Raw genomic sequence first — 16,297 nt, 5'->3', positions numbered from 1 at the left:
CTGACTAATCCTGGTAAAGAGTTCCTAACCACAACTGGAATTCCCCTTTCTGGCTTTAAAAGGAGCCTTCGAAGCCATTTGGTAGAAATGGTCCCCTCCGGCATGCTGGCTGTTTCTGCAGAGTAAACACTCTTTGCTTTTGCATACTATTTGAGTCTGGGATCTCTCTTCAGCGATTCTTGGACCCTTACAGTTGCTACTTTGTAACTAATTTTGCTACTGTTGTGAACTGTATGTAGGTTGAGACCCCCTGTTCTAGTAGCTCGGAAACAGATATAATCAGCTTAAAATGAAGTCCTATTGGCTATGATGGGCCTCTGCCCATTGATTGACTGGTGTCCTTATAAAGTCGGGGACACTTGGCCACAGTCATGCTGGAGTGGCTGTGTGAAGACAGGTGCAACTAAATCAATACTGCCGCAAGCTAAAGTAAACCAAGGACTTCCAAATGCCACTGAAACCAGGAAGAGCCCAGTCGGGGTCAGCCCCACCTAGCCAGTCCTCTCCAAGAGCCATCAGCCGGGGCACTGCCCTTCTAAACATCTTGATTTCAGACTTTTTAACCTCTAGATGTGTGACCCAAATTTCCTATTGTTTCCAGCCACCCCCTGGTCTGTGGTATTTTCTTTATGGTATTCCTGGAAAGTGAATGCCTGTGACAGTTTTATTGGCTCAATTTGTCAAAAGCACTTTGTCTACCTCTCTGGCTCTCAACTGAGAGAACTGCCTTGTGTTGATGTCACTGCAATAGTTCCATCCCCCACACTTAAACCACCACTAGAATTACCCCTGAGCCCCTGGCTAATGCATTTGGCCTGCTTGAACGGGTCACATGGTGTTTGGATTCATGCGTGAAACCCCTTGCTGGTCTCCCTATTCTTGTAGAGCTAAGAGACAGTAGAGTGTGTTTACAATGCTGTGAGGGCGGGCCTGTGTTTATAGAGTAGGACGGGTGTTCACTCCCAATTTGTATCAGCTGTACTACATGGGTTAGGAGTTCAGGGTCCCTAAGATGACAGTTCATTCTTTAGAGTGAGGAGGAGGATTGGAAAAATGACCACACACCCCCATGCTAGGCTGGAAATGGGGCTCGTGGGTGGGGAGTCCCATAAGATCAATGCACATGCAAGACACTGTTAGAAAGAGACTCAGAGGAAAGAAGCTTCACTCTCACAGGACTAGTTTTTGGTTTTTTGTTTGTTTGTTTTTGTTTTTTGTTTTTTTGTTTTTTGTTTTTTTCTCCTCTGGTTCCTGGGACTGATTGTCCCATGGACAGATTAGCTTGGGACAGGTCTTGAAAGTGTGGCTCGCATGTGAAAGCACCCTGGGCGTCCTCCTGATCCTGGATGGTACCTTGGTGTCTCTACCTCCTCCACTGTCCTCAGAAGAGGAACTCAGGCCATCCCATTCGATTGAGGTGAGCTTCATTTGCCCTTAATTTCCCACTCCTCAGCAAGGAATAAGGAGGTCCGCTCCAGATCTTCTGGCCTGCGTTACAATCCCATATCCCCAGAAATGCCTCTGCATTCTCTCAATGACTTCCCCGGTAACCAAGCCCTTTCAGGAGTTCTAATTTTTCAGGGAGGGAGGAGGTGAGACAGGATCTCTCCAGGTAGCTCTGGCTCTCCTGGAATTCACTATGTAGATCAGGCTGGCCCCAAGCTCACAGAGAGCCCCTGCCTCCTGAGTGTTGGGATCCAAGGTGTGTGCCATGCTGTCCAGTTTCAGATTCAGAGTCTCATTATGTGGCTCAGCTGGTGGCTACTCCGTCCTTTGCTCAAGAGACTTGCCTCAGAGCAGACCAGGGCACTGAATCAATGACTTCACCACTGTGAGATGGATTGGGGAATTCAGAAGAGGAGGGTACAGGACCTTCCGAGGTAGGTGGTGTAGGCAGGCCTGTGGCAGTTGGATGTGAGAGGCCTGGAGGCAGGCCCCACCTGTCTTGAAAGGATTCAGATCAATGCACAGAGATATGCGACCATTATGCCTGGAGAGAGGCCCTTGTAAGGCTTGGCTCCTCATGGTTTGGGGATATTGAGGGCAGGACAGAAGTGGATTTAGGATTGGGAGATGGAGTGTAAAGCAGCTTGTTCAGAGAAGCCACATATCTTCTGCAGCTCCTCAGTCCTTTTTTCTTTTCTTTTTCTATTTATTTGGTTGGTTGGTTTGTTTGATTTGGTTTGTTTGTTTGCTTGTGTTTGTTTTTTGAGACTGGGTTTCTCTGTGTATAGCCTTGCCTGTCCTGGACTCGTTTTGTAGACCAGGCTGGCCTCGAACTCACAGAGATCTACCTGCCTCTGTCTCTCGAGGGCTGGGATTAAAGGCGTGCGCCACCTCTGCTCAGCTCTTTTTTCTAATGGTTAGTTCAGGGGCACTGAACAGTAGAGAATCGGTAAGCAATGGAGGCTTCTTTGTGGTCTGTTCTTTAGGCCGCAATTTGCCTATTCATCTCAGTGAGGGGGAAAAAAGCTCGGCCAGCAGGTGGCAGTGTTCTCCGGGAACCCAAAGAAGAAAGGGAGCAATAACCCACCGCTCCTTAAAGACCCTCTGAGGCTGATAGGCTCAGTCCTCCAGCTCCGGCTCCGTGGGAGCCTTGTGAAGAGTGAAGCAGGCGCCCTGGCGGCCTCCTCCACGGCCTCGGTGGGGGTTTTATTCTTTGTGTCCCTGGTGCTAACTCAGAGCTAGCTCCCTTTGGGTTTTGCGCTAGGAATGGGACTCAGGTGCCTGAGCACGCTGGGCAAGTGCTCTTCCCGACCCTGGGTCCTTCCCCAGTACTAATGACAGGAAGCGCAAAGAGCGGCTTTGCTGGCTACAGGGAAGGCATATCCCTCCTCCTGGCTTCCCCCCACCCCCCACCCCCACCCCTCGACTGTTTTAAGTCAAAGAACAGTCCTTTCATCGTTTGAACATGCCGAAAATGAGCTTCAGCTGAATTGACCGAAGTTCGACACGGCTATAACCTGGCAAAACCGGGGTGACCACAACCTTGGTCATACATCCGTGTGTGTGTGCACCGGGAGAAGAGAAATCGGTTGCGCCATTAGAGAGTGGGACAGCCGTGGCTGGCGGGGAGAGGGGGGTGGTGTAGAACTCAACAGGAAACGTCAAGAACAGATAGCCAGGGCTGGAGAGATGCCTCAGAGGTTAAGAGCGCTGACTGCTCTTCCAAAGGTTCTGAGTTCAATTCCCAGCACCAACATTGTGGCTCACAACCATTTATAATGTGATCTGATGCCCTCTTCTGGCCTGTAGGTGTACATGCAGGCAGAGCACTATATACATAATAATAAATAAATAAATCTTTAAAAAATGGTCCCTATTTAGTCTGAGAGCCCAGTCTCATGGGGTTTCCTAACCAGGGCCCCCTGCCCTGTGTCCAGGGTCCAAAGAAGACAGGAGTAAAGATGCCAACCATTGTGCTGCTGTTATTAACCAGAGTGCAACTAATCCACCCTTTGTGGATTTGGAAGCCACAGTGTAAATGCGGTTTACCCAGAAACACTCTGAGAGTGCTTGGGCACGGGATGGGCAGGCCTTGGGTCCAGGAGAGGGTGGCAGAAGGCAGAATGCAGAAGATAGTAACACCTTGTCATCACATGCCCAACAAGATCCTACTAGGAAGGGTCCTTTCTGCTGGCCTGAGGGGTGTGGGAGCCCCTGGCTTCCTTCCTACCCAATGCCTAAATTTCAAGTTCAATTCCTGATAAGTAGGTGAGAGCTGGAACAGGCCCACAGCTGAGTTCAATATGGGGGAATGGATGTCAACCAAAGAGAAACAAAGGGTTGGGGGTACCCTGTCCTTCATTAGTTTTTCTCATGACCCTCAGACTACCTCAGAGATGGGGAAGGGCAACAACAGCTCCCCTTCTGGGTGGCAACTGCCCTTTACCCCAGGAGGTAGGTGAAAGGCAGGTGCATTCATGTGCCTTTCTGTGTCTGAGCGCTATATGAGGCTCCTCCTCCCCAGTCCACAGCCCAGCTCTAACTGACTAGAGGAGTCAGCCATGCTTTCTTCACCTTTCTGGGATTGGGAGTTCAGAGGGAGGTCACTGAGAGCCTCAGGGCTTGACCCCACTGGCTCTTAACAAGAGTTGGAGACTGAGGAAGTGGCCCAAACTGCTTTGGTGAGATCTGTTCCTCAGGTCAGGAGTCTCGGAGTGATAAGGTCCAGGCAAAAGCGCTGCTCCAGCCAGCTAGGAGTCAGAGACGTACAGCGCCTCCACTGCATTGCTCAGACCCTGGCTGACACCCCCCACAGCTAGGAGGCAGTTCTTGAAGACAATGCTGGAGCAGGCACAGCGGGGCGTGGGCATGGGTGGGAGGGCCTCCCACTTTTTCTTCTCTGGGTGGAATGCTTCAGCTGTCTCCAGGACAGTGGGCTGGTTTCCTGAAAACACAGGGGGAGTCAGACCATAGACCAAGGAGCACAGCCGCCAAACCTGGTCCCATAGTGACCATGTCCCACCCCAGAAGTAACAGCCAAGCAACTTCATTGTCTTTGGCTATGGGATGGCTCTCTCTCTTTATCATCCTGGGCCAGAAATTCCTGTCAAGCAACTTTGTCCCCTGTCTGTCCCCCCCACCCCCACCCCCTGCTCTCTGCCTTTTCATCTTAATAGGACTGTCTTCTCCACTTGAGTGGAAAGTTTCTAGAACACCACTGCCTCCCTCCTGGCTTTACACACACACACACACACACACACACACACACACACACACACACACACACACAGTTGAGATGATCCAGCCTTACCAAGTCCCCCAGCCACTACGACCCGTCCACTCAGACCTCCAGCCACGAAGTCTGCCCGGCGCTTCTTGAGGAAGAATGAGCGTTCCATCTTCAGCCATCCTCCTGCAAGCCATGTGTAATGACAGGACAGAGAAAAGAGGATTGGGTGCTGATGTCCCCTAACAAATACAGATGGCTCCCAAGTGACTCTTAGCCTGGTGGGCACCTCCTTCCGTTCACCCTTGTGCTCGGGTTGCAGACAGCATCCCTTGCTGGTTCAAACGACACTCTCTACCGTTCCAGCCTTCTCTGGTGCTTGTCGCGGTCTAAGGTACCCAATTCCCATGAGCCCCCTGTTCTATTTAGATTTTCCACAGCTCTATGAGCCAGGAGGGGTGCTCAGACTCCAGAGAGGCCTGCCTGGATATTCAAGCAGCCCCAGGAAGATGGCCAAGATGGAGAAAGTGGGGGGGAGGAGGGGTAATCAGTCAGAAGAGAGGCACGTAGCCAAGGGGGCGAGAGCCCAGCTCACCCTGTTCCGTGTCAAACACATCCATCGTCCGGAGGAACTTGGGCTGCCGGTAGAGTCGACCTTGTCGTAGGCCCCCCAGGCTGTACAAGTGGTTATCCAGGGTCACAAAGCTGGAGAAAGCCCGCTTACAGGGAATGTTGGGGAACTTGGTCCAGGACCGAGACTCTATGTCAAAGACCTCAAATGCATTGACCGCATACTTAGATTGCCGACCCCCTGCAGGTGGGGGCAGGGTACAGGGTGGACAAAAGAAGAGCAGTCCCGTGAGAACAGATGGGGCTGAGGTTTCCCTTCCAATATTCAGGCCAGTGTGATTATCCCCCACAGCCAAGGACATTCTCAGGATGTGGGCATCACTCCCCAGGGAATTCACCCAAGGGAGCAAGAACAGGAAATGAACAAATGACGCTGGTCCTTCCTTACCCAGCACATAGATCTTGGATCCCCGGAGGAAGGAGGTGGCAGCATATCTTGGGGTGGGCATGGGTGCTAGGGACACCCACATGTCCTTTAGCATGTCATAGTGTTGCAAGTAGTTGTGTGGACGAAGGTCCAGGCCCATCCCACCTGCGGCGTACACTCGGTAATCTAAGAAAAAGGCCACACACAGACACGGTTAAGCTTTCAGGTACCCAGAGACTGGCCCAACTGCATGCATCACCTTTCCTAGGCCTCACCAAGTTGCCAGCCACTGGTCTGCCAGTGGATCACAGCTGTTTTGGTAGGGTGGGTATCACCATTCAGAGTCCCTCTTGCGGTTAACCTTTCTGAAGCTCTGGCTGGGCTGTGTGCCTCGGCTTAGGCCGAGTCCTTGGCATAGCCTGGTGCACTAAAGCCTGCACGGAAACAGACGGCAGAGACGTCCAGGCCTAGATAGGCCTTCGCAGCTTTGTCCTTCCATGGGCCTCCTTTCTAGGCAGCCCAAGGGGAGGCCCAGAGAAGAGGCGTTGTCACGGCTTCCAGTAGTGTGACCTGTCCCCTAGAAATCCTCAGATAACTCTCCAGATATGGTGAGGTCCTTTAGAATCACAGTCAGCCTCACCGTCACTCTTCTACACACTGAGCAGTTGGTCGGTGGTCCTATCTGCTACTCTGGTGGGGGAAATGCCATTCTCCTTCACAAAACCCAGAAGCCTGCAGGATGCAGGAGGCATCTGTGCTGAATGGGATAAGGCCAAGTCTGAATGAGGAGACGGCTTCGAGGGAACGGATCCTTGAGAAACCTTGTCCTGAGAGCTTGGTTTTCCTAAGCAGGGGGCATCTCCAATTCTCCCCTGCTCTTGACAGAAGGTCGCTTTTCAGGAACTTAGTACACTGTTCAGAGAGCATGTGTGTCCCCCTCGCCCCAGGCCTTGGCTGGATGGGCCCTTTCTCAGGAATCTTCAGTTCCTGCATACAGTTCTTGCTCCCAGCAGCCCTTCCTCACAGCCTTCCTCTCGATGGCGCCTTGACTCTTCGAAGTCACTACTGCAAGAAGTGAGCCCTATCCCCTTTCCACTCTACTTATACTAGGAGGGGGTCTGGAACCCTAAGCCTAAGGGCCGGGGAAGGACCTGAGGACAAGCGCCTGATTCCTCCCTCCCTTCTGGAAACGTCCCCTCCTGGAAAAACTCCCGAACCACTTCACAATCATTCAGCCCTCTGCTCAGTTCTGACCCATCCTTCCAGCTTCAACTGAGGTTCCCTGAGCTGCAAAATGGGGGGGGGGAGGGCCCAGGGGTCTTGGCTGGGTGCCTCCTGAGTGATGGCATCGCTACGCCTCTGTTGCCACACGTAACTGCTACCAGCTTGATCTGTTTCTCCCACTGCACTGAAGGCCCTTGAGCATCTGTTAGGCTGTGAAGCCAGTACAGTGGCTGCCATGTAAACCTTTCCCGGCCTAACTGCTGAACCCGGCTGGCTTTATAGTTTGGAGCACAGGCATGGATGGCCATTACTTAACTATCTATTTAACCTTGGTGAATTAACCTTTCTGGGCTTCATGCTGCTTCTTCTAAAATAGGAATGAAAATAGCACTTATCTCATTGGGCATATTGAAAGTACGAAGGGATAAAGCATCAATGGTAAGCCTTAAGTCTTAACTTTCAACATAATTTATTGATGCTAGGGATGGAGTGTAGTCCATTACTCATTATTCTCCATGTCCCCATGGACCAATGGGCCTTCTATCTCTTTTTTTTTTTTTAATAAGGTCTTACGATGTAGCTTAGACTGCCCTTGAGTTCATAATCCTTCTGCCTCAACCTTGGCAAGTCTTTTCTTGTTTGTTTGGGAGGTTTTGTTTTGTTTTTCAAGATAGGGCTTCTCTGCGCAGCCCTGGCTGTCTTAGAACTTTGTAGGCCAGGCTGGCTTCTGAACTCAAGAGATCAGCTTGCCTCTGTCTCCTGAGTGCTGGGATTAAAGGTATGCACCACAGTGCCCTGCTGCTAGGCAAGTCTTGAACTTGCCACTCCTCTGGCTCAGCCTCCAGAGTTGTTAGAATTATAGGCCTACAGCCCCAGGCCTGTCTTTTTTATCCCCCTGACTGGCAGGTCATGAAAACCCTATTGTCTACCCTGCCCCAGGGGTTCTGAGCTCCAGGCTCTCCCCAGGGTACTTTCAGGGCCCAGATTGTCTACCCTTTTCCTTCTCCTCTGGGGCCTAAGAGCAATCCAGGGACAGAGCAAGTGCTTAAGCTGGTTTCTGACCTGCCCCTATGCCAGGCAGTCAGCTGGGGTAGCGTAGCCAGAGAGACAGGGAAGGACAGAAAAGATGAAGGTCACTCCCACCAAGCCTGCCGTGTGAAGGCAAGTGTGTATGAACTTGGGAGGGTCTTTTAATTCCCATTCTCATAAAACTCTGTGTTGTTAGCAAAACTGCCGTTGGACCCCCCTCTATACTACAGTCTGTTTTAGGCCCAAGAAGAATGGGCCGAGGGCTTTGAGAAAGCAGAATAGGAATCTTAAAACCACACGCAAGCCAGAAAACTTGGTGGACCTGGATCACACACAACATGAAACAACCTTTGGGAACATCCTGCCTCCCACTTAGTACTTCTGAAACTGCAGTGAGGAGTAAATGGAGATCCTGGGACTGGGTCCCATAGCCTCCTTGGCAGGGCCTGGTGATGGTAGAAGGATGGGGTGGGCATCCTCGGGAACCTACATAGGTAGGTTGGGGGAAGGCAGGTGGCCAACGGCAAATGTGGTCATCCGGCTGAACGCCAGGGTCTGCAGAGTCATTGCAGATAACCCCATCAGCTCACACCTTGGCTCTCCCTCTGCAGTGGCCTGCCCCGCCTGCTGGAAGGAACCCGTTGGAGCTGACTCCTGGCATCAGATGGAATTCCTAGACATTTCACCTGCTCAGTCTCCCTTTCCAGTGTGTAAAGTAAGGGCAATGGGTCTCTAGGTTTAATGCTTCCTGTAAGGCTCGAATGTTAATGGGGAGTGTGTACCGCCCCCCCCAATCATGTTGCCTTCCACCCGTTTTCCCCATGACCCATTACTTTCTTCTCTGTGCCCACCCTCAACCCTGGCCCCACTTGCCTTTGGCTGTGACAGAAATGCCCATGGCAGCCTCGCGCAGGACGCTCCTCTTCTTCCACTTGCCTTCATCGATATTGTACATTTCCACGACCTTCACAGGCAGTTGATTGGTGCCCACGCCCCCGATCACCATAATCCGCTTTCCTAGGGCAGTAACCGCTACCCCAGCCCGTGCTGTGGGCAAGGAGGGCAGGGAGGTCCACTGGTCGGCTTCGGGGGAGTAGACCTCGAAGCAGTCCATGGGGACGCCATTGTCATCACATCCCCCGATGGCATAGACCTGACCCCCGGTCTCCAGCAGTGAGCAGTAGACCCTGCGGCTAGGCAGTGGAGCAAGACGCTTCCACTGGAAGTCCTTGACATTGGGTACCTCCATAGCAGCCCGGGGAAGGGCCCTGCTCGCGCTCCCCGACAACGTCCGGGCAAGGTCCAGCCCCGGGGCCAGCGGGCTACACGGCGCCGGCCAGCGAGTCCCTTCTAGCAGCCTCCATCTCGCGCTGCGCGGGCTCCCGCCGACGCCCGCTGGCTTCTCCCGGTCCCTCGGGTGTCAGCGGGGCGGCGACTTCCACGCCTGGTTCCGCGGGCAGAACCAGGAGAATCTAGGGCAGCAGGACGCCGGCGGTAGCCCGCCGTGGGTCAACTTTGCAAGATGCGCCCCTTCCCAGTCCGGTCCCTGAGAGCGCGGAGCTCACCCCGCAGCGCGTGGGCGCCGCGTTTGCCCCGCACTAGCTCCCGGGCGGCGCCCGCACCCGCGCGAGGCTTTCACCGCCTGCCTGGCAGCTGCGGAGTGGAGGACAGCGCGCCCTGCCCTTCCCGGCCCGCACGCCGCCGTCACCGGCGCAGGCGAAGAGGCCGCTAGAAGCCGAGCCAGGGCCGGAGGATGCCGGCTCCCCGCTTCCCCTCTTCCCGGCTTCCCCGCAGCTGTCACACCTGGGCAGGCGCCCACGCGCCCGGAGGTGGAGGCTGTGGCCTGTGCGTCAGCCCGGGTGGCCGGGGCGGGCAAGGGCAAGGCCTGCCGTGTCTACAGGGTCGGAAGCAGCCGGAGCAAGAGCCGGTGCCCAGATGACAGGCAGATCCTGCCAGCGTGGGGGCGGGCGTTTGCGAGTGTTTGTTTTGGATGAGGAGGCGGAGAGGCCAATTACCCAGTTTGTCTACAGTACACAGACCCAGTTCGTGACAGGCTGGCTTTGTTTTGGGGGTGAGGGGGAGGTATTCTCATATGGTCTAACCTCAGAAGCGAGTTAGGAGACTTCCATGTGGCGAGGACCTTCAGACCTAACAATCTTCACGCATATGCGTGTGATTCACACAGAACCTTCCTTTCCTCCTGAGTGGACACGTCCACAAAGCGGCAGATAAAGTCAGACAGGGGAGCCACAACTGAACACACTAATAGACAAAGCTGGGAGAATCCTCCCAAACCTTCATGTATCTCTAGAAGGGCAAACCCCATTTACAAATTGGCACCAACTGCAGGACTACCCAGCAACAGACCCTTGAGAATGACAGTCCCTAGTAATAAACACCCATGACACACCAGACTGCTTATTGGTGTGTCTCTCCAAGCCCACAGGATCCTCCTATCTGGTTTCATTCCACCTGGAAACTTACAGACTGCTGTTGAAATGTTCACTCTGAAAAACTGAGCTTCAGTGTGTGTGTGTGTGTGTGTGTGTGTGTGTGTGTGTGTGTGTGTGTGTGTGTTGGTAAGTATTTCTGCCCAGTGTTGAGGATGGAACTCAGAGTTGTGCACATGTTAGGTGCTAAAGTTTAAATTGTGATAAACTTTAGATTCACAAGTGGTTGTAAAAATTTTTCTCTGTATCCAGTGTCCTCCAGTACGATATCCTACCCAGCTATAGTACAATGCCACAAGTAGAGTAGCTTGTCATTACAAGGATCCCATGTCACCGTTTGCTATCTAGTCAGGAGATGCCATAATCCCTCCTAGCTCCTCCCTCCCCAGCCCCTGACAGTAGTTTCTGAAATCCTATCACTTCAGCCAGGTTGTACAAGGAGCTGGGACTGTGGCTCACTTTCTAACAAGCAAAAAACCTGGATTCGGTCCCCACCACAGTGACCTAACACTCAGTGCTGCACGTCCATATCCACAGCTCCTGGGAGCTGGAGATGGGAGGGTCATTCAAGGTCATCCTTGCTAGCTATCGTGTTCCAGGCTGTCCTGGACCCTGCCTCAAAAGGGAAAAGAATGTTATGTGGATAAAATCATACAGTATGTAGCCTTTTAGAGTCCCCGCAAACTCACTTGTGGGGTATCATAATCTAAGTTGTTGAAATAGGTTTCCCTACCCCCACCCCCAGTGTTTTTCTGAAACAGTCTACCATGTCTGGAACTCATGATTTTCCTCCTATAGTCTCCAAGTGCCAGGATTTTGCATGCTTGGGCCACCAACTCATTTCCCTTCCTTCTTTTCTCTTTTCTTTCTTTCTTTCTTTTTTCTTTTTTCTTTTGAGAGGATCTCTGTGTAGAAAAGGCTGGCCTCAAACTCACAGATATCCACCTGCTTTTACCTCTTAAGTGCTGGCATTAAAGGTGTGTGTCTCTTCATCAGATTTTTCTCCTTTATTTCTTTGTAGCATTCCGTGGTGCGGATGTATCCTTGTAAGTTTTTGTGAAGGTTAAGCGAGGTGATATAGGTAATGTTTATCAATCATTCATCTTTCCTCCTGACACGGAACAAGGACCTAATACCTTTCTGTCACACTGCAACTGTGACTTCTGTGAGAAATAGAAGCCCTAACTCAAAATAGACTTATTTTAACATCTTGAGCTCTTAACCTAACAATTCTGCTTGTTTTTTAAAGGTTTCTTTCTTTTTAAAAAAAAATGGTTTATGTGCATTGGTATGAAGGTATTAGAATCCCTGGAACTGATGTTACAGACAGTTGTGAGCTGCCATGTGGGCGCTGGGAATTGAACCTGGGTCCTTTGGAAGAGCAGACAGTGCTCTTAACCCCTGAGCCATCTCTCCAGTCCCAATTCTACTTATTTTTAAAGCTTAGATTCTTACATTTGCAAAATCAGCACCTATGTCAAACAGGCTGTATGCTGATTTCCTTGTTCAGCAAGAACTCACAAAGTCTAAGAGTATAGTCTAAAGTGATGAAGCTGCACAGACAATACCAACCACTTCCTGTTCTTGTAATAGGCCCCAGACCTTAGCACAACTGACACCATGATAGAAGTACCATTCAAGCCTTAGAACCCACCAGGTAGACAGCACCACCTGTCAAAATAATAGCACAGACCTAATCAGTCAAACTCCACAGTTCTGGGAAAGTCCCTAAGTGCAGTAACCTCACTTTTGCCCTCTGTAATTTGGCTTCTGGATGATTGTTCTTGCCAAATGAAGTATGGCAGCTCAAGGCGTGGTTTTGAGCTAAAAAAAAAAAAAAAAAAAAAAAAAATCTCCCTGAGGAAGGCTCAGGACTGCATCTGGGTGTTGAACACCCAGTATAGTTGCTATTAACTTGAAGCCATGTCTAAGTAATCTTCTCTGGTGGATGCCTCACAACAGCTTTAGGGGCCTAGCCTGGCCAGAGGTCTATGAAATGGACAGTTTCACAGCTCTAACTTTTGGCAAGCAGGGTGAATGGAAGGCACGGCCTTCCCAAGCGGGTTTGTTGGGATCTGTCTGTCTTCAGCCTCGCTTGCCTATGTGCCTTCACAGCAAAGCCAAGTAGCTTCTCACACCCCTCTTAGCAGGTGGGCAGAGTTCCCAGAGCTCAGCCCTTGCACATCCACTTTCTCAGAATCTGCAACTGCAGGGACACTGCCAGGCATCTTCGAGCATCTGTGTTTTACAGAGGAGGAATCTGACACCTGGGAGTGTTTCACTTAAGAGCTGGCGACTCAGTCAGAGGACTCTGGGTTGAGGGTTCCAAATTACAAATGAACAAATTTCGAATCAGTAAGGAGGCTGGGCGTTTCCATTTTCACATGGCCTCTGGTCATTTGTCTAGCTGTAGCGAGGAAAGGTGCCTAGAGCCCAAAGGGATCACAGTAATTGAATGTCTCACCTAGGGAGACACCAGACTTTGGCCCTGGACAGACCCTGTTCCAGCCCACACCCATAGGCTTTACTGTGTGCAGACCACGGGGCGGGGGGGCGGTGGGGCGCGTGTCAAGAGGCTCAGCTTTCGAAAAGTAGGAAAAAACAAAACAGAAACAACCAGTGTGCCTCCAGGCTATGCCCAGTTGTTAATGCTGAAAGTCTGGCTTTCCCCCCCCCCCATCTTTCCCGCATTGCTCTTCCTCCCAACCAGGTAACATCCTTTAGTCTTTACATTGAGGCACATTAAAGAAGCTGGTAACCTAGCAACCACAACATAGGATTCCCTGAGTCACCTGCCATTCCCACGCGTGGGCTGACTGCATCAGGCCCAGGCCCGAGGAGTGCCAAGCCCAGAGGGAGCCCAGTGTGTCCTTTGATTCCTCACCTCCCTACTCCAGTGCCAAGTCACCTTTCCGTTCAGAAGCTCTTCCTCATGTCAAACCCAAATCATTCTTGATCTAAGTTCTTGCATAGCACCTAGCATGGGTGTCTCTTCTCTCTTTAAGGATATATTTTGGGGGCCCGGAAGACAAGATGGCTCAGTGAGGAAAATCACTTACTTACTTGACAACCTGAGTTCAACCATGGGGACCCATGCCATGGGTTTTCTACATGCATGCCATGCCATGCCATGCGCGCGCGCGCGCACACACACACACACACACACACACACACATGAAATAAACAAATTATTTAATTACTTGTAAAGTTTTTGATTGAGGTCCCGGGTAGAGGGTGGCCTTAACCTAACCAACCCCTTGGGTCACCCTTCCCAGTATCAAACAAATAAACTGCCTCAAGTGGTCCTGTGGACTTGTGTTACTGTGATACCAACGTCCTAGTCAAACTTGGATATGCTCAGCCCCAGACAGTCAGTGATCACGATGTAAAAAAAAAAAAGTGACCTTGTATTTGTCAAGGTCAACTAGGACACAATAAGCAGCAGGTGTAGTTTGACTGGGAAGCTATTAAGTGCCTGTTCAGTTTGCCATGGGCTCCAGCTTCCTGGACCCAGGTCTGTTATGGGGATGCAATGGGCAAAGACATAGTTTAGACACCAAGCAGTGTCTCAGAGTGGTGACCCACTGACGTGCCTTGTGGTGGGACTGATGGATTCCAAGGATAGGCTACATTTTGAGGAGACACTCTAATCTCCTTCCCCAGCAACACACATTACCTACTTGCTGTGCCCACTGTAGGCACCCTATGAGGGAACAAGTCTTCCCTCTTCTTGAGGCAATGAGTGTCTCTGCCTCTGACTTGCTAGGTTCGGGCCAGTGTACCCAGGAACTGGGCCCAGCTCCACAGGGTGGGTGTCCTGGAGATGCATGCCTTCCTACAGCTGCCTCTCATGTTGGGCTGTCTTACAGGGGATCTCTTTCTTCTCAGCTAACGGAGGTTGCTCCACTGAGGCAGAAGCTGCAGGCCAATCCCGAGGACAGCTGGTGTTAGTCTTCGCTGGGAGATCGCCAGGTGGCGTTCTGGAGCCAGCCGAAGCTTGGTCCGTGCATAGGGGTGAAGTTGACAAGGCAAGCACTGTGAGCTCCTAGCCCCGACCCTGTCAGTCTGGAAGTCAGCCCAGTGAAGAATTAGGGCTCAATCAAACTGGGTGGGAGGCAGCAGGACAGTGGTGGCAATCAGAGAGCCATGACCTGTATCCCCCACCAGCCATGACCTGCCCCCCACCAGCCATGACCTGTATCCCCTACCAGCTATGACTTGCCCCCCACCAGCCATGACCTGTATCCCCCACCAGCCATGACATATATCCCCCGCCAGCCATGACCTGTATCCCCCACTAGCCATGATCTGCCCCCCACCAGCCATGACCTGTATCCCCTACCAGCTATGACTTGCCCCCCACCAGCCATGACCTGTATCCCCCACCAGCCATGACCTGCCCCCCACCAGCCATGACCTGTATCCCCTACCAGCTATGACTTGCCCCCCACCAGCCATGACCTGTATCCCCCACCAGCCATGACCTGTATCCCCCACCAGCCATGACCTGTATCCCCCACCAGCCATGACATATATCCCCCGCCAGCCATGACCTGTATCCCCCACCAGCCATGATCTGTATTCCCCCCCCCCCACCAGCCATGACCTGTCCCCGATCACCTGAGGAAGAGTGTTGGAGTGCCTAGTCTCTGCGACACAGTCTTGGTCAAGAAGAATTGAGTACATTCCTTGAGGACCTTCTCCTCCCTTCCTCCAATTTCTTTTCTGTTCCCACCACCACCACCACCAGAGCGTAGCATGATCTCAGAACCTAGAGGCACTGACTGAGTTGAGTATCCATTAAGGAATGTCCGTGCCCACAGGGTGGGGACAGTATCATCTTGAATTTCAGACTCCTTGAAATTGAGACACAGGGCCGAGAGTCAGGCATTCCTCTCTCTCTCTCTCTCCACGCCCCCACCCCCCGAGTGCACAAGATGATGAGAGTGACAGCACAAAAGCTCTAAAAGACCTGAGCTGGTTTCCTGTGTTGATTGCAGGCATTGAGGAGGAAATGGAGCTTGTAATAAAGCCTGAGCGTTAGTCATAAACCAGGAGGCACTTCCTGGCCAGCGGTGCAAGGAACTGAGAACACCAGCACTGAGTGGGGCCAGAGGCCATGTTGCTAATTTCTGCTGCTGCCTCTGGTGCGGGGGCGGGGGGGGGGGGACACCAGGAGCAGGAAGGGCCACGGGACACACATGATCGTCATGCCAGAGAGGGCATAGCAGGCCCTCTCTGTGGTAGCTGTCCTTCTAGAAGGAAAGTGGGGCTGAGGACAGCTGGGAGGGGTCTCCCAGCTTTAGCATTCTTGGTTTGCAGGGACAGCATATTGGGTTGAAGCCCGAGGAAAATAATCGCATAGTCGTGGTGGAAAAGGGACAGATTCTGGAGTGAGCATGCTTGTGTTCTGCCAGTAGCTACATATGCACAGAGATCTAGCTCCCTTGATTTGTCCTCAGAGTATCAGTTACCCAAGGTCCAGTCCACTACAGGGGCCTTATGGGGGAGCCCTGCTCTTGCCTGTGGCTGCTGCTGCCTGCCTACTTAATGACAGTCTGTTCCTTGTGATATTTGAGCACCTGTCTGGAAGTCTAATCACGATTCATGGTGTGTTCTGACCCTTTTGGGGGTCCCTCTCTGTGTCCCACAGCTATCTGGCAGGACTCAAGAAGAGTTCAATTCACATGGCAATCTGGCCCTTTCTTTAGAGAGGAAACTGTACCAGTTGGTTCCAGCTCACTAGGCTGGGCTGTATTAGCTCTGGATCCAAGAGGGGTCCTTTCTTCTCCACGTCCAATGCAGAGCCCCTCCCCCACCCCACGGACCCCATCACCACCACGTAGCCTTTTCCGAGGTCCAGTCTACTCTACACAGTGGCAGAGGCTGTGCAACGGGCAGGTGGCACAGGCTCCTCAGACACGA

At 52.1% G+C, this 16,297-nt stretch overlaps 1 protein-coding gene across 1 annotated transcript; it reads right to left on the bottom strand.

The window, feature by feature from the left end:
• Nucleotides 1-3,370: 3,370 nt before the first annotated feature.
• Klhdc8a (kelch domain containing 8A) lies at nucleotides 3,371-9,690 on the bottom strand. The gene is made up of 5 exons (XM_051147369.1): nucleotides 8,796-9,690; nucleotides 5,691-5,855; nucleotides 5,268-5,483; nucleotides 4,757-4,858; nucleotides 3,371-4,390 (listed from the first exon to the last, which is right to left on the bottom strand). The coding sequence occupies exons 1-5, from the start codon at nucleotides 9,169-9,171 to the stop codon at nucleotides 4,197-4,199; spliced, it is 1,053 nt and encodes a 350-aa protein (XP_051003326.1). The 5' UTR covers nucleotides 9,172-9,690; the 3' UTR covers nucleotides 3,371-4,196.
• Between the last annotated feature and the right edge of the window lie 6,607 nt (nucleotides 9,691-16,297).

This window comes from Acomys russatus, chromosome 6, assembly GCF_903995435.1.
Source record: "Acomys russatus chromosome 6, mAcoRus1.1, whole genome shotgun sequence".
Classification (NCBI taxonomy): domain Eukaryota; kingdom Metazoa; phylum Chordata; class Mammalia; order Rodentia; family Muridae; genus Acomys; species Acomys russatus.
The sequence above is the reverse complement of the archived record's forward strand: the minus strand, read 5'-3'. Positions and strand labels throughout refer to the sequence as shown.

Excerpts from the sequence above, each read along its gene's own strand:
- Klhdc8a (XM_051147369.1), bottom strand. The coding sequence starts at position 9,171 with ATGGAGGTACCCAATGTCAAGGACTTCCAGTGGAAGCGTCTTGCTCCA. Across the intron at positions 5,856-8,795 it reads CATTTCTGTCACAGCCAAAG|ATTACCGAGTGTACGCCGCA; the intron begins GCAAGTGGGGCC and ends CCTTTTTCTTAG. Across the intron at positions 4,391-4,756 it reads CGTAGTGGCTGGGGGACTTG|GAAACCAGCCCACTGTCCTG; the intron begins GTAAGGCTGGAT and ends CTGTGTTTTCAG.